The 17,552-nt window shown below is 41.7% G+C and overlaps 1 protein-coding gene and 1 long non-coding RNA gene across 6 annotated transcripts in view; both read left to right on the top strand.

The window, feature by feature from the left end:
* The window catches only part of LOC104697193, a 29,528-nt gene extending 19,161 nt beyond the window's left edge, over positions 1-10,367 (top strand). Inside the window, exons 4-8 of one of the 2 annotated variants that reach the window (XR_753133.4) lie at positions 416-560; positions 1,718-1,803; positions 1,933-2,061; positions 4,993-5,060; positions 6,965-10,367. This is a non-coding gene — a long non-coding RNA (uncharacterized LOC104697193). Of the gene's footprint in view, positions 1-415; positions 561-1,717; positions 1,804-1,913; positions 2,062-4,992; positions 5,061-6,964 lie in introns of both variants that reach the window. The other variant, XR_002048242.3, reaches the window with a different exon arrangement.
* Positions 10,368-11,403: 1,036 nt separating this feature from the next.
* The window catches only part of RAPGEF2 (Rap guanine nucleotide exchange factor 2), a 186,418-nt gene continuing 180,269 nt past the window's right edge, over positions 11,404-17,552 (top strand). For 3 of the 4 annotated variants that reach the window (XM_039550565.1, XM_039550564.1, XM_039550563.1), the window contains exon 1: positions 11,405-11,550. In XM_039550565.1, the coding sequence (XP_039406499.1) occupies positions 11,482-11,550 (69 nt within the window). In that variant the 5' untranslated portion in view covers positions 11,405-11,481. Of the gene's footprint in view, positions 11,551-17,552 lie in introns of all 4 variants that reach the window. The other variant, XM_039550561.1, reaches the window with a different exon arrangement.

Genomic DNA, 17,552 nt, shown 5'->3' with positions numbered 1-17,552 from the left:
CCAAATAAATCCTTCCCTGGCTTCTCCCAGCCTCTCTACAAAGAAACATCCTTAATGTAAAGCAGGCTTGGTCCTGAAGTAGAAATGTGTTTTATTTCAGCAGTTTAGTGCAAACAGGCTTGAGTTATCTTTAGTGAGAAGAGGAGGCTCCTGCCTACTGTAGTTTCTTCCTTACAGTTTGTCTCACTTCATTCCTTCATGTACCAGAGAGCACTTTAGTATTCGAGGGTATTTGTCTTGTTTTTTCTCACCCTTCACAAAAGCTGTCCTCTGCTTAACATGCTCGTTTTTTCCTTTGGAGCCATTTTCCTCTGTAGGCTCTCTGAGCTGGCCAGCTGCCAAACAGTAGGGTGAGCTGCATGAAAAAGCCTTGATCATTGACAGGCTGTCTTACAATTTCTTTCTTGTATTCAAGATGCAGATGGATGTTATTAGAAAGGTTTTTACTTCGAATGTGCGCGCCTTGTCCACATGGCTGAGATTAGTGCTCAATACTCATATAACGCTTTTCATCCTCAAAAGGACTTTACAAGCTCCAGCCCTCAAAACACCCCTACAAGGTAGGTGCATGAGTTTAGTTAGATGTGTTCTAACAAGGAGGGACACATGTTAGTAACTTGTTCAAAGACGTATTGCACAGTAAGCATTATAAAGGAAGGAGTTAGTTACACTTTCCTAATGCTCTTCTGTGATGTGTTCCTATGAAAAAAATAAATTAAAAGATTTCACCATGGCAACATGTCTTCCCCCATGAAAGAAGTGATTAGTGACATCAAAAATGAAAATGTATCTCAGGTTATAGTACTACTCGATAAAAATGCAGCATTTCTAAAATTTATGAGGCCAAATATGCTACTGCACTAAGCTTCAATTAATACAGCAGAACTGGAGCCTACAGGGATCATCAAATTTGATAGAAGATTTGGAGCACTTGCCTCAAACCATACTTCAAAACAGAGGGAAACGATTATAGGAAGAATGATGAAAAATGCCTTCTCAGTTGAAAGGACAGTGCAGGATTATTTTTTTCTTCTGCTTTAACTGCATAATTATAATTAAAACAGCTCCAGTAACCTGAACAGTCCCAGTATGAACTCCCTTCCACTGAAAGTTCTTGTAACATTGTACCTCATCTTAGTGAGGAGGCTGAAATAAGCTGTAGCTGTAAAAGATGTCTTTATAATTATGTTTTTGCACTGAGCTTCTACTGGCATGGCTATGCTGATGTGCTTTACCTTGCACAGACAAGCCAGTGAAGTTTCCAGTGTTGACCAGTGTACATAACCTGGCCAAGATCACACTCTGGGATGTGGTTTCTAAACTAGGTCGGCAAGACCTCGAAGGCTGTCTGATAACCATCATTAAAGGGCTTTGCAGCCTTGGTGGGCCTTAGGGCCTGCATAGGTAGCTGGAAAAATTGGCTGGGAAAACAGCAGCCAACTTGGCTCCATAAGGAATAGTTAATAAGGCTGTGAGATGGAGAGGCACTTCTGAATAGAAGCAGGGGTTAGCTGGGGCAGACTACGGGCACAAGGGTTTGCTTCACAGAAATGCACCTACTTTCTGCTTTCTGGGTAAATAGATTGCAAACAGCCTGTCTAGCCCAAGACCCAAGGAGGGTAAAGCTTTATAGGCTAAAGTAAGTGTATATTTATGTATGTATATTTAATTCTGTTCTATCTTCCCTATTTTTTGACTAAGCTTTGCTTTCTTTCAGATAATTTTTTTTTCCAGGAGTAAATTCTTGCATAGTTATGTCAATTGAATGAAGGACTCTGCAGCATCTCAGGAAAAACAGTGACTGTAAGTAACTGAACTCTCTGGTGTGTCAGGTAGGACTGCATGCTTGGTGCTGCATACAGTAGGGTGAAGGAATGGTATAAAGTAGTCATGCTTTTTTAACCCCAAGAAAGGTTTCTTACTTTTTTCCAGAATACTTCTACATTTGATTTTATCTCCCTCCTGTTTTACTGGGAAAAGTATCTGGCCCCACAAACTACTCTGGAGAAAAAGGAAAAGCAAGTTATTTTCTGGTTTTATGACTACTATACAGTGTTTCAGGTAAATTTGGGAAATGATGGGCACATAAATTAATGAAATTTTTCTTAAGGGAAATTACAAGTGGAACAAGTTATCACATTTTTATGGTTTCTACATCCTTAGTCTTTAATGCCAGCTACCCTATTTCACTTTATAATTGTGCAAGTGAGTGCATCTAGGCCAATTAAGCATTTTCAGTTGCCTTCAAAAGAGTTGCAACTGCCTGCTAGAGGGAGGAGATACCACATGATTTAGCCTTAATCGTTTGGGTTTAAGGTTAAGAGCTGCTTTTTCAGGGCCACAACTTACCTGCATGGTTTTGAGGAAAAGACATACATGTGCTCATTGCAAAACCATGAGGTATTTAATAGCTCAAAGCTATGTATTGCTTTGGATATGTTCAGTACTTTTATTTCTCTTTAAAATTTACAAAGATCTGCAAGCATTGCAGAATGGGTTCAGGCTACTGTAGCCCATTTTTTTTCAAATGCCATCACATCTTCATCCACCTACAATTCCTTTCTTATTTTCCACAAGGTTAGTCATGGAACCTTCAGGTTTGAGGCTCCCACAAAGAGAAGTGGAACTTAATTCCCATGTGCACAGATCTTTTAAGATTAACCACAGTAGGAAAATACTTCCCCTAGCTTCAGTATTGCTCTCCAAATTCAAATGAAGTGAATACCTGTACCATTATTGATGGTTTTAAAAAAAAGGGTGATATTTTTGCTTGAAAGGTCCCTCTTTCCACTTACTGATACGTGTTTTTAATCAATTGTATTTACACTGTCCAGGAATATCAACCCACTATCTGGGTCAGAGATTTACATATAAAGTGAGAGGGACCCTCACTGAAAGCATATTAGTGATGAGTGTGGGTTAAGGATTACAGGTACTTCAAATAAAACTTCAGAAAGTCTATTTGAAAATAAATAAAGTATCCATGCAAATACTTAACTTCTGGAGCACTGGGAGTATTTTTGTAACACAAGGGACCAAGACAGATTAATTAAAGCTGAGATTTTCTCTTGTACTTCAACTCCTCTGCTTCACAGCAAGAGGAATCTAACTTCATACCTGAATGCAGTAGTAATGCAAAGGCTTGAGGCAACATTGTTAGCTAGTCACATCAACGGAATGAAGTTATACAGCTCACTTCCACCTGAGAGAAGAACTATTTTAGCAGTTCGTGCGTCGCTAACGAGACACAGATGTCGCCATCGGGCAAACAGGGGCAAGATTGTTTTGTTGTTCGTCATGCACCTCTTCCCAGGGCACAGCTGAGTGCACGTCAGAGAGGTCTCTCTTTCTAGGGGTTTCAAGCACTGCATTATTTTTTTTAGCTAGAGACCATCCTCTGCTGCAGCACTGTGAGAACTCCCTGCAAGCCCTGCAGGGATCAGAGACAAGGACAGGGTCCTTAGCTGTTTTAAACTAGCAGGATTTTGCCGGTCTCACTGAAATACAGGGGCTTTAATCAGACGAGGACCTGGGCTGTAAAACAAAGGCACGCTGAAGCAGGAGAATGATCCACCCCAGCCCTTCTCCCACTGAAGAATCTGCTTCCTCATGTGAATGCTGCTTGCGCACAAACAAGAGCATGTGGATGCCGATCTCCACCCTCCAGTTTATTTGCAGGAGGGTACTTGTGAAGTATTTCAAGACTTCCTTATCCCAAAGACTAAATACACAGGACTGTCTCCATTCCAGGTAGCTTGAGCTGAAGGAAGAGAGATAAAATCTAAATATGGATAGCAGGAGTGTGGTTACTGTGGCAGCGCACAGGGCTCTGGTCATGCCAGTCAGGTGCCAGCATATGTCAGCAGTCTTTTAAATGGCTAACAAAAAAAGAAAAAAAAAAAAGGAAAATTCTTGGCAAAGAGCTTCCCCCAAACAAAATCTTTAAGAGTTCCTATGTTTTTCAAAAGTTACATCTTCCAGAGAGTCATTTATTTGCCACAAAGCATTCAACTGCCTCTTTCTGTCCGATTACCTCCCACATTTCAGTTTCTCTTCCTGATCTAGAAAACTTATTTACAAGATATACTTGGTTGGCTACAGATCTTGGTCTGCAACATCCCTCTGCTACTTGCTCTGCTAAGCACAGCAACAAAGACAGAGGCTTTTTCTTCTTATTTTTAGTTTTTTTTCTGGAAAGGAAAAGTGAAACAGGCAGTGTGTTCCCATGTTTTTCCAGCAGTGGTACAAGAAGGCAGTGGTGAATGTTCTCAGCACAAATCAGTTGTTGCAGGAGTAGGAAGATGGTGTTTATCACAGCTAGCTGCTGAATGTTTAAAGAGTATTATGAGTATCTGTTACATAAATGAAACAAATAACAAAATTAACATAAAAACCCTGAGGGAAAGTGATAAGTTATTGCTGTCTGTCTTAGATCCAAGTAACACAAGGAATACATTGTGTAAACTTCTGCCTCAGAGCTAGTGACTGCTTAAGAGCGCAGTACTGCTTTTTTTTGTCTGGTCCTTCATGTCTGTTTTTGTATTACTGGAGGATTTCTTGCTGCAGCTGAATTTAATCCTTGAATTTGTTATTTATTATGCATTTGTACAGAAGCTGAAGGTTAGAGTGGAAATAGGGACCTCTTTGTATTAAGTTCATGACAAAACGAAAGGAATAGAAAATACTAATTTTCAGTTCTCACATTAACAGAGATTGTAGAGTCTGTGAAACAAATTTGGTCATAATAGTGTTTTGAACCTGAAGTGTGTATTTTTTTATGGTCTGTCTATTAAGAGTATTCTTTGAATACAGATGCAGTGAAGAGCTGTGCATAGACAAGGTCAGGCATGTTGTCATTAAATTGTCCAGAATGATCAAGATGATTTCGCAATAAGCTTAGATCACCTTGGTAGCTTAATTCAGTGTCCATCTACCTGGAATATGCTTTCTTTGGATACTGTAAAATTAGATTTAAAAACTCTTTTATTCCAGTTACTGGATGGTTTCTTCCTGCAAGAATAGATTCAACATAAATCGATGGAGTGTGGTATCACTAATTTGTAAGTAACAAAAATATCGACTTTTATAGAATTCACTGAACTTAAAGCTGATGCTATCCATTTAAATTGGTACCTAGTACTTGTCACATTATGATATAGGTGTGAATATGCTTTGCCAGGATATGTATGCACAGCAGAGTAAGTACACACTTAAGTACACACCCACACATCCCCATATGCTTTGAACAGATCTAAATGGTGACTGAAGGATGAAGAAGGCTGAGCCACATAAACATTATCCACAATGACTATTAATTTCAAGGCAAGGCAATAATTTATAAAGGTTGTTAGGAAGCAATGTAAATGCAAATGCTCTTCTAATAAGCGCCGGGAGTATTACGTTGGGACGTGTTTGTGATTCACCAGAGTGTGTTAAGCAGGGAAGAGCGTGGATGATTTCTGTGGAAGATGGTGACAAGAGTAAAGAGGTGAAAACTGACAGGAATGTGGCGTTCGGGGACTCAGTCCAAGGAATAGCTCTAGCATGGGCTGACTTAGCAGTGCAGTAAGCAGTGCTTGGTGCTGGAGCGAGGACGAGCAATATCTGGAATAATGAATCAATAATTCATTATGGAAAAATGCTACCAGCTGTAAACTTAATTTGTAGAATAATGCCTGGCAGTAATGCCAAAAGTTATAAATATATTCATACTTTTTTTGAAACAGCTAGTACAAGCTGAAGCCAAATGCTTCAGTCATATATAATATATAATAAAGCTGCCTTATAAAAAAAAAAAGAAAAAGAAAAGGTTTCTGATGGCAGTCAGTGAAAATAAGGCAATTAGTATAGAATCCTTATACTGAAAATAGCACATTTAGAGTGAGAGGTCTTAATAGCAATGTTAACAACAATTTTTTTCTCATATAAATATTTTATATCTTGGTGCAGGAATAAAGTTCCTATCTCCTAAGTGTTTCATTCTCCTAGCAGAGCTGTACATATTTTATTTATCATTCTGCATGATCTATTAGATAACTTTATCATCTAGTGTTTTATGAAAAGCAGTATTATTGGATATTAATGATCATCTGGCTATCTATCATTAATATGTATGAATTAAATTATTTTAAAGGCTTGGCCAGCTTTGAATAAATAGTAATCCTGTCTATATTTGACTTTTAGACAATTTCCACTTTTGATACTTTGGAACAATCATGTAATATTTGGGTTGTAGGAACTTCAAAAGATTAAACAACTCAATTACAGTTATTTCAGAAAGAGTACGCTTGTATTTTCTTTTAGGAAATATATTGGCTTAAAAGCAGAACACTGAAAGGTAAGCTTGGGCTTTAATTTAAATTTCAAAGGCTATGAGTAAGAATGAAATATTTTTTTCCTTATTTGGCCTGTCATTTACTGAAATGTATTATTAGAACTATATGTGACACCAAATACATAGATCATGAAACTCTTATGATATACATTCAACAGTTGAAATTGTTCCTGTGTATATCCTACCTACGTTAGTTTGTGGATGCCTATTTGGAAAGGAGTGGAGTGCGTTTTTTAACCTATACATTATTCAGAAAGTGTCAGCTATTTAAAATGACACTGGCTTTAGTCTCTCTGATACCTTTGCCACTGTGTAGCAGGTGCAATTTGAGACCCACCACAGAGCATCTCTCTGTTCTGGCAGCCTGTCCCAGGGCACACCAGGCCCGAAGCACTGACTTACTGCTGTGTGCCTTGTACCGTCCCACTGAACCAACCTCTTTCGCCTCATGTCCTGATAATGACAAGAGATTCTATTTCACTGTTTCTCTCTGTGGTTCATTTTCTGTTTAAAAAACCCTCAAAATGCTGCTGCTACTGTTCTAGAAGCAGCACTTCGCAGTGCTTCCTCTATGTCTCAGAATACTTTACCTAAGAGGTTTAGTTGCTACATTTGTGTCTCTTTTCACAGAAGGAGAAGCTGGGGCAGGTGTTGACATGACATCTGGAGCCACCTTCCCAGTGGGGGTACTGGGATACAAGACTCACAGTCACCTCCCATCATCACTTTCACTCCTGAGGGATGAGGGGCAGACCTGTACCATGGTCACAAGCACAAAGGAAGTTTGTAGAGATGTTCCTGAGCTTCAGAAACACGGGCTTGACCTTCAAGAGTTCCTGCTAATTTGTTCAGTGTGTAGCAAAGGCCTCCGGCTATGCCTCCTGGGTGCTGCTGCAGCACAGCCACCTTCCCTTTTGTTTGGGCACCTTTATCAGTACAGCTGAAGGGAACACTGTGTGGACTGTGAATTCCTCTCCCAGATCATGTAAATACTTGGACGGCATGTGCTGTTGCTGCTAGTATTAATCTAACTAGCTAAAGCTGGTTTGCATACATTTGTAGCTATGGCAGAAGATTAATGATAAATATTCCCAAATGCGGCTGTGCAAATAGTGGCAAATTCTGAGTAAATGCATGAAATGCATTATAGTAGTCAAAAATTCTTCTGTTTTTCCTTCAAGAAAAAAAAGAAAAGGATGATTCTTCTTTTATGGCACAGGCCTAGTTCTCTTTTGTAACTTTTAGAATTTCACACATCTTATGAGTATAAAAGGATCATAAAACCTATGGTAAACATTCAAGGATTATTTTACTATGGACTGTTAAACCACTGATATCCTTCTACCCTACCCTCTGGATCAGGGGTGCAGAGTTGTTTTTACATACTGTGCCCATACATAAGTGAATGCTTGTTGACAAATAGACACAATAACTAGAGGATGTTGTGTAAAAAATTAACAGGTAAAACTACCCAAACAAACAAACTCACATGCCCTTCATCATATTGTAAAAGATACTAAAAAATGGAATTGCAAATGGTAGCAATCCCAGCCATTTATAAATCCCAAAAGGTGAGAGACAGCATTCTTGGAAATGGTGCCATCCCTAAAGACAGAGCATAGAAGCTAATCTTATGCAAAAGAAGTTGTCTCCCCTTGGTAGTGGCCTTACTTGTACCTAAAATAATTCATCTTTGACTTAAAATCCGTCAAAATTGGCTTCTGCCCAGTCCAAAGGGGATGGCTGCTCTTCTCAAGGTCAGCTCTGAAGGGGCTCACCAGGCCAATACCTCTGTTCCCCTGTAACTGTCTGCTTCCATGAATGGTTATGGAAATATCTTTTTATGGTTGCTGAGAAGGTGCCAGGAGAGAGCTGGGAAGGAGAGGGGCAATTCTGAGGGCTGGAGTTTGGCTGCATGAATCTGCTTCAGCTGCCATGCCATCTCAAGGAGATAGATGAAAACAAGTACTTACCCAGAGAAATGGGAGAAAAGAGCATCCCTGGGCTTATAACCATACTGACTGCACATAATTTACTAAACTCCCTCAAAGTGGCAATGTTTTATTTCCTACCAGGGCAGACTGGCACAAACCAAGCATTTAACCGTGGGTGACTAATTACAGGTGTCATGGATTCAAAGCCATGTGGCTAAGTCAAGTGCAAGCTTTTCAAAGTGTGAGCATCTTCTTAAAAATGAGGTTTAGCAAATGAAAAAAATGGTCCCAGAACTGCTGAATTTGTTTTCTTAGCATTTTAGTAACTGTTTGACCTACCATTTCAAATTACCACTTGAAAGAAATGGACATATTCAGGAGGGCAGATACTCGTTATTTCTAAGGCAAAATACTTCTCTAAAATGACATGGTGATCAGTTGTAGCTATCCAAAAAGATATTGTGCTGAGCTGTCATGTTTCTTGTTGCAGCCTTTTTGTATTGTTGAAATATCAACACTATAGGTACTGCATGTATATAGTTAACTCTTGGTTTCCTGGTGTAAGATGGGTAGGAAACCTGTTTAATGTATTAACATGACCAGAAAAACACCCTCCCTCAGGAAAAAAAAAATCCATTGTAAATATGGATAAGGCTACATAATGTAGCCGGAAGAGTAACCAATAAGCAAAATGAATGGCATGTTCTGGTATATATGTGTATTTTAAATCATACTGATTTTTTGTTGAAGCTGGAAAACAGGAAGACAGTGAGACTTAAGAGAAAATGGAAGTTGCAAAAACCTTTGCCACTGTAAATTATATTTTGTTGAATACTTGTAATGAAAAATAGGGGTTTCTGGAGATAGCTCGATGTTTTCTCTGAATCATGATGATTATTTACTGAGTTATTTTTTATTTTTTCTATTCAGAAATAACTAGACTACTTTCAGCAAGAGAAAAAACCTAGCATAAAGGATAGGCTAATATCCACCATGGAGGATATGAATAATCAGAAGCATTTGCATTATACAAATATGTTGCTTACAGACACTAAAAAAGGTGTTAACACAACACATCCTTAAATATTATTGAGAAATTGTTGAGTATATTTGTACATAGTTCTCTATGTACAATTCTCTTCTTTCATTCATTCCCATTTATAACAATTCATGTAGTGTGGGATAGGCCTTTGACACAGACCTCTAACCATCGAGATTTGTGACACTGATCAGAATACAATGAGAGACCCCAGAACTCATCCGCTGAAGTGAAACATCCCTATAAATCACAAGTATTGTGTTACCAGACAGCACAGCAAAAAATTAACCAGAGCAAAACACTCGACTCGACGCTGTTACAGCTAATAGGTCTGAAATGAAAGATAATTGCATATTAAAATAGAGTGGGTAGCTCTGTTTTGATGTAGAGATATAAAGATGTCAGCCAAGCTAGGCTGCAGCAGCAGGGAATGGGTGCCCTGAAGTGATTGAGGAGTGAAGCCCAAGAGAGCATTCCTCACATTCCTGTGGCACTCCTCCTATACATATGCCCCACAAGAAAAGGGAATTCCAGCACTCCGGATTGGTATACAGAGCTTCGAAAAAGCTGGCACTTTTCTATAGCTGCAGGCTTGATTAATTTGAAGAAATTATTATCAACTCTGGATGACGAACACGAGGCATATTTAAACTGTTATTTTTCAGGGCAAAGGACATGACATTACCAATCTGTTACAAAAAAACCCCCACCAAAACATCCCCCATAAGGACTTCTAGTAAGCACCAACCAGCAAAATGTAGAGAATGTGGAGCACTCCCTAGTATTTTCCCAAGATCTGCCCAGAATAATTGGTATTACTGCAAAAATATTTTGCTGACACATACGAGTGGGATTAGCCCAAAGAGCTATCTTTGTTAATGAGCCATATCTAGAAATTCAGTAGGTTTAGTAGATTACTGTCTGAAGGCACAGCATTTTTGAGAGCCACTTATGTCTAAAAGTGTAACATTTTTTCTCCTGGGACTAGCAGTGAATGTTTTGTAAGGAAAAGATGGTTATCCCTGGGAATTTTCACAAATAAAAAAATCAAATAAAGATGACACTACCTTACTTGGAATTGAAATGTGACTGCTAGTGACTGGGAATTAAACAGATTTATTAGTGTTGACATTATTTACATTGCGTGATCCGTATCAGCGAAGGGTACACATCACTTGTGAAAGCAAATACATTAATAGTATTACCCCGTCCTTAATGGCACGTTAATAATACTTCCACGATTCGCGTTTGTCAGGCTGCTGCTGAGACGTGCTTGGTGTCGTGGTAAACAAAGAAAATCAGCCATGTTGCGAGACCCTTTATTCTTTAAAAACTCAAGTTCACGTGAGAAGAATCCGCTGCTAGATAACCCCCGGGATAGTGATAAATTAACGATTTCACACCCTCCCCTTCCTCGTTTTTACCCCATATAGCAACGACAGAGGGGACAGCCGGCTGATACGGATTACTTTTGAGAAGCGTGACAACAGGTGGCCTCCCCAAAGTCACTAGATCCAGCAGATCAAGTCTTTATTTATTTTTTTTTCTAGCGTCCAGCTAGAAAAAAAAAAATGCCCAACACCATTATCCATCCACAGGGAGCACCGCCGAAGCCGTGCTGATGCGCGTCCCTCGGGACCATGGCGGCAGCCGGTCAGACATCTTTTTTTGTGGTTAAACCCGGCAAGGATGCGTTCCCAGGGGGAGGATGCTGAGGCACTGCTGCCGGAGCGGACCCCGCCGGTCGCGACCCCCGGCGACCCGCCCCCCCTTCCCTCCCCCTTCCCGCCTCGGCCCGCCCCCGCCGCTCCGCCTCCCCGAGCCGGCAACTTCCCCGTCGCCGAGGCGGGCGCGGAGCCCCCCATCAGCCCGGATGGGAGGAGGAGGAAGAGGAGGGAGGAGGCGACGACGGTGCCCGGGGGGATGCGGCGGAGCGGGCCAGCGGGAGGCGTAGAGCCGGGTCGAGAGGGAGCGCCGAGCCCTTGTCGCCGCCGCTGCCACCGGCGGGGCTCGGCCGCCGCCTCCAGCTCCGGGCGGCGGCGCTGCTGAGCCCGCGGTGCCTGCGCGCCGCGCCGCCTCCCCGCTCCTCGCCCAGCGCTCCGGCCGCGCAGCGCCAGGCCGCGGCCGCCCTCCCCAGCGCCTCCCGGGCGGCGGCGGGAGGCAGCAGGGGCGCGATGGCGTCCTACGTGGATAACAGCTTCCGCCAGGCGGTGATGAAGAACCCGGCGGAGCGGAGCCCCCAGGTAGGCGCCCCTTCCCCGCGGACCCGCGGCTCCCGCACACGGCATGGGGGGCCCGCCCCGCGCAGCCCCGGCCGGGGCAGCCCGGCAGCCCCACGGCCCCGCTCCGGGGAGCGCGACCCCCCTCCCAGCCCCCGCCAGGCTCCCCAGCGCCGAATTCCCGGTCGGCAGCAGCTCCCGGGAAGGGAAGACGCGCATTAGCGCGACAACTTTCCTCCTACTCCCTAATTTTGGGGGAAGGAGAGGAGAAACGCCAGCTGGGTTTGTTTTGGAGGTTGCTTCCGGTAAAATGAAAAATGAACTTAGAGTATAATTTTTCGGTGGTGTGTTTTGTCTTTTTTTTTTTTTTTTTTTTTTTTTTTTTTTTTTTTGTGTGTGTGTGTGTTTTGTTATTGCCCCGGAGTACGGGTGGCTCTGGATTTGAATTCAATCCCTACTTTCACATAGCTGGCTGGAGCTGGCAGCGCTGTTTCATAATGTAGGGGCTGAGGTCAGTGGTATTCTTGGCGAGTCCTTGCTCTCCAAAGTAGGGTGAAATCCTTACACAATGGCACCAGGCAGGAATTTTTTAGATACCTGCGCCGGGCTCCTGGAGCCCTCTTTGTCGGAGGAGTGTGTGTTGAAGCTGTTTGTAAGCGTAGTTGCGCTTAGAGAGGCTGAGAAAGGTTAAGCTGGGGACTGGAGTGCGTACAGAAACATTTTGACTTAACATGACCTGAAAAACAACTAAACTGAATGAGTTCCTTCTGCTCCCGAACGGCTGCTGCAGTGGCTGTTCCTGCCAACTGTCTAAAGACTAATAAGCTTTACACTGATCCCCACATCAAGCCGCGGTTCAATAGCTAATGATACAAGGAGTTACTTTGCTTGGAGTTGTAATGCCATCTGTCCTATTTTCTAAAGGCTTGTCCTGCCTTCTGAGCAGTCCCTGTATTCGGGTTTTGGGGAAGAGATGCTGTTACTGATTGTTTTGGCAGGCATCTGACTGGCTGGTGATGATTTCAAATTGGGGCAAAGAGGAAACCTTGACTTTCGGTCAGCACCCATAAGTCATTCCTCCTACTATAGATACGTCATTGTGGTAATGTTATTTTTATCCCCATGCTCATGGCATATGTGTGAGAGAATAAAACTTCTCATGGAAAAACATACTGACTTGCATAGGCGTCGTATGTGGCATGCCTTTTTGACAACTCTATTTTTTTTTTTCTTTTATAAAAAAAAAAAAGGAAGCTGCTTCTGGAACATGTTTTTGTGGTGCTAAACTTGTTTCTCTGTCCTTGTTTGACCTTTTCCAAATGTCTGTTTGCCTTCAGTGCTGGACCCAGCCCTTCAGTGTGTTGTGAAAGCTGAAGGAGGCTGAGTGCTCTCTCCTGGGGAAGACACTGCAAACTTGTAGCGAGGTCACTTGCATTGGTAGAAGCATAGATTCCAGCTAGGGGAGCCTACCAGCAGTGTCCAGCCTCAGGACATGGTTGTCGAAGCATGATGGGGTGTTCAGGAGGAGTGATGCTGGCAGATGCTCAGAAACCAGTGGGTCAGGCTGTGGGGCCACCAGGCTGGGCTTGGGAGATGACGCTTCCCCTGTGGCATCATCTGTGCCATGTGAACTGTTAAACTTTCTCATGTCCTTGCCAGTTGGCCTTGCTGTCTAGAAGGGATAGTAAAGAAACACAAAAAGGCGGAAAGCAAGAAGTGACGCAGTGAAGAATCCAGCCTGGATAAAGGCAGGGATAAAGCCCATGTGAAGGGCATGGAGCAGAGAGCTAAATTGGGAACACCAGGGCTGCGTTAATGCTGTAAAACTTCCCGAATCAGCACACTGGCAGCCTGCTGTGGCAATCGCCACAGGAAAAAAAGCCCACCCTTAAATCCATGAAACCGACACTGGCCCAAAATAATCCACAAATAAGACCAAATTTGTGGGAAATACAGTGTATTGTTAGTACTGGAAATGCTTGAAACTGGTGGTCAGACGTGTCCTCCTGTTGCTGCTGGGGAGACTGGGCTTGCAGCAGAAAACTTGGTTGGCATTTTTGTAAATGGCTTGTGTTGAATTGTGTGTGTTAGAGTTTGTGGGTTTTTTTTTCTAATGTTGGTTCTCTGTTCAGGAAGTTTGATTTTATTTTACAACAGTATTGGAATTTGAAAGAAATATGTGTATGCATATCATCTTTCATCATTAAGTGAAAAGGAAAAAAATACGTAGAAAGGTACAAAGACCTTGTTTTTCCCTCTTCCCTTAAAGTAACTTTTTATTGTCTCTTTACTTGTATTTTCCTGTCCTTGCTATGTTATCTCCAAAAGATAGCTACTTAATTTGGCTTTTGAGAAGCCATAAGGCTTCTTTAAAGTTGAGAGAGGGTTGAAAAAAGAAAATATATTTATCATATTCATGTCAGTACAGGAAATAGCAAGCGAAGTATGTTAGTAGTGTATTTGCTTCTTACTTATGTTAGCAAACTCTTTGGGGCTCAACTTCTCCCAAATCATGATGAGGTAAATATCTGTTTGACATTACTGTTCACCCTGGATTGCCAGGGTGCAAATTTGGCACCATGCCTTCACTGCAGGCTCAGAGGAGAGGAGTGACAGAATGATAGCCAGTATGTACAGCTTTGAGGAGTAGGTCTGATAAACAGTGTTGGAGAAAGCAAACTTAACTTGGTATGAATTTCTGTAGTGCAAAAATCTCTTGGTAATTTTGGACTGGATTGATTTTCTTTTTTCTTTGAGGTAAACAGTGTATTCTGCAATTGCTTTTGTAAATTCATAACTTTATATGTATCCTCCTTTACAGGGTTTCCTGAATTTTGTGAATCACAATATTCTGATATTCTGTTGGCTAAATAAAAAAAAAAAAAAAGAATATATATGTGGCCTGTACTTTAACATGCCTGTTGTGTAACTCTCTTCTTTAATTGCTGTATTAAACTATTCATTTTCTCTTTGAAGACGTGAACTAGGAAGTTAATTTAACTACTTTGGGGAATCTAACTTTTAAATGTTCGTAAATTACAAATGGTTTTATGCCCTTAAGCTGTGAGTAATAGCAATCTATTTTTTTCTCTCCTAAGGTCCTCTTGCATGGACTGTTACAGCTTTAAGTCTTTGCAAAACAAATTCTTTCTGGCATCATAGGCCATTTTAGAAAGCATGCAGCTTTATACTGGTGTAGCTTGGCCTGAAAAAATAAGGCTGCTTTTGTTTTCAAACAAGAGAAACTGAGCCCTAATCTTTCTTTATCCTAACAACACATTTGCATGGCGTGGTATGTGAATAGCTAGTTACTTCAGAAACCCTGCATCCTGCTCACTGTTTTCATGCCACTTAGTGATGTCTGCAGCAAGAAGTTTTTTGAATGTGTGCCCTATGTATGTTAGATGCCTAAGGTTTGCTTCTGGAAGCTGCCGGTGTGGTACGTGAAGGCAGTTCAATACAGCGGTAGCGAAGAGCAGAGATGTAACAGCATCGGACCACATCTTCAGGGCAGAGGGGAGAACTGTACAGTAGTCCTTAGTTTGATACTAATGCGTCATTTAATGTCAGAAGACATCTAAACAGGATGCTGTTGTTAAGCAGATACTCCCTTCTTCAACAGTTGAGAGGAACAATGGCTTAATTATAGGATGTACCTATGCTTTTTCCAAGCAAACTTTCAGCTTGTTCCCCAGTTGTGTAATTTTTATACTTGTAACCAGTGATAGCATGGTTGTGTGCAATCTTCAGATAAGCCAGAAATGAACATTTCCTTCTTGCAATAGTGATCTCTTAACGAATAAGTACAAGGCTGTGTAGTTTAATGAGATCAGAGAAACTAAGAGTTTTATATGTGAGTCTAGCAAAAGAATATTTAGTCTTTAAATTCAGGCTGATCGTGCATCTGTATATCAAATACACTAGAAGACTAAAATGATCTTTTTCAAAAGAGCTTATTTGGGATTTCTTTCATTTTGAAATAGAAAAATATTTTGGAGCTTGAGTTTTGCTTTCAGATTTTTTTCACTGTCAGCATGCTACCATGTTGCCATCTTTTTGAGGTGAGCATTTACAGAGGAGGATAACCGCTGTTATCAGGCTGCTAACAGCAGTATAATGCTGAGAACTGATTCTGTTGCTAAATTCTCCTGCTGGTTCTTGGTAGCCCTGAGAAGCAAAGGAGTGTGACAGCTGATGCCTGGTATTTGGCTGTATTGCATTGGTGTAGTGCTCTTCCCACAATGCATCTCAGGGCTTTGTAATGTGGTTATTCAGGAATAGCCTTGCTTTGCAAGGTTTGACATTCTGTTTCTTTCTGGGGAGCCCATTTGGCCAACAAAATTAGATTCCTAGCTGTGCTTCCCGTGGTGGTGTTCAGGCTTTCTGCTGACTGCAGTGACTAACTCTGAAGTGGGATCATGAGCCTGTTATGTTTTGTGTTAACGTTGGGACCACTGTAAGTAATGCAGCTTAATAAAGAAGGGTTGTTGCTGGTTCTTCACTGGGGCCTTTCTTGCTCAGCAGTGGGCTTCAGGTAGAATTGCCATCATAAAGTCAGCTGTAAGGGTAGTTGGTCTGAGCAAAAAAAATCCCCAAACCCTCTAGATGCTGTAGGGTTTTGGAAACTTGTTCAAAATAGTTCCCCTGAATGTGTCTGAAAAACTGTAAGTTAAGTGATGTCTTGTGGTGTCTCATGGGCTGGAAGTAGGGGAGGTGGATACAGATGAAAAAGTTAAAATAGGCATGTATATCTAGATACCTTTAACCACAGGGATTTTTCCTGCTGGGTTTTAGCACTTAACTGGGAGCATTAAAAACCAAAGGAACTGTTGGGAAAAAGTGAGACCTTTACCTGACAAAGCAAATAATGTATTTGTTTGGTACAGAAATAATACCAGAGAATGTATTTTGGAAATAAGTGTACATTTTTTTTCTCTTAATGTTTTTCTCGAGCTAGTATTAGTATGCAGCATTATTTCATGCCCAGCAAACTTACTTGTATGAATATATCTTTTTGTGGCTGATAAGTAAAGCTGAAAATCCTTGCATAGCTCAGATTTTCTTGTGAACTTTCTAATCTCAGTCTGTCATAACAGCCCTGGAATGTTTGATTCTGAACTTCCACTGTCAATTTTCATGTCATTTTCAAAACTAAGGGTATGTACTGCAATGGGCTGCTGTTTTGAAAGAGAGTATGTTTATTTCCCAGTCTTTCTTATGGGGGGAGGTGTGTTCATTTCCCCATAGCCATTCATATCTTCGTGGCCAAGAGCTTTGAGAATGGCAAGAGTATTGAATTTTTAATTTCTTTTGCAGTAGTTCTCCCCTGTCAGAGGGCTAGTACCTTCTGCATTTGTAGATTTCTGTATCTTTTAATGATACGAGTTTTGCCAACACTTGCAAAGACCTCGGTAGGATCAGGAAGCCTTCCCCTATAGCACAGAAATAGCTGAGTTGAAGCCTTATCCTAAACACTTGTGTGCTTTCTCATTACATCAGAAGATTGCAGCTCGGTTAGCTGTATGTATCCAAGCCAGTTTGAAACTGGGAAAGTGAGGGTTTAACTGTAGCGCCGATAAGCTCTGTGTAATTTCCTACTTGATTAATTATCTGTTTGGTAGAGTTTGCTTTTGATTTCTGCCCTGCGGTGGCTGCAGAAGTGTTTGCCCTGGGTTTGGGCTGACTGTGTTCCTGTGAGCATGTTTTTGTCAGCCTCTGTGGACACAGTCACTTTCCTGCACTTAAGAACTCGGAGCCTTTCCGTGGCATTCTTGCCTAGGAAATTTACTGAAGTGAGCAGTGCTGGGCCCAAAGCCAAGGGATTTTCTACTCAGTCCAAGGTTGTTTTGTCCACTTGCCTCCTGAGGTGCTGTTCAGACATCAGAGCGTGTGTCTGTACCCTCTGTGATGCCAAAGGGCCGGCACCCTCTCACCCGTCCTCACCCACCCCACTGGTGGGTCGGGTGTAGCCAGTGGTGCTGCAGGGGAGGCTTTGGTGGAGGAGGATTATTGTAAAGCAAGACTGA

The sequence above is a fragment of the Corvus cornix genome, chromosome 4 (assembly GCF_000738735.6).
Source record: "Corvus cornix cornix isolate S_Up_H32 chromosome 4, ASM73873v5, whole genome shotgun sequence".
NCBI lineage: Eukaryota > Metazoa > Chordata > Aves > Passeriformes > Corvidae > Corvus > Corvus cornix.
This window is presented reverse-complemented; position numbering and strand designations above follow the sequence as displayed.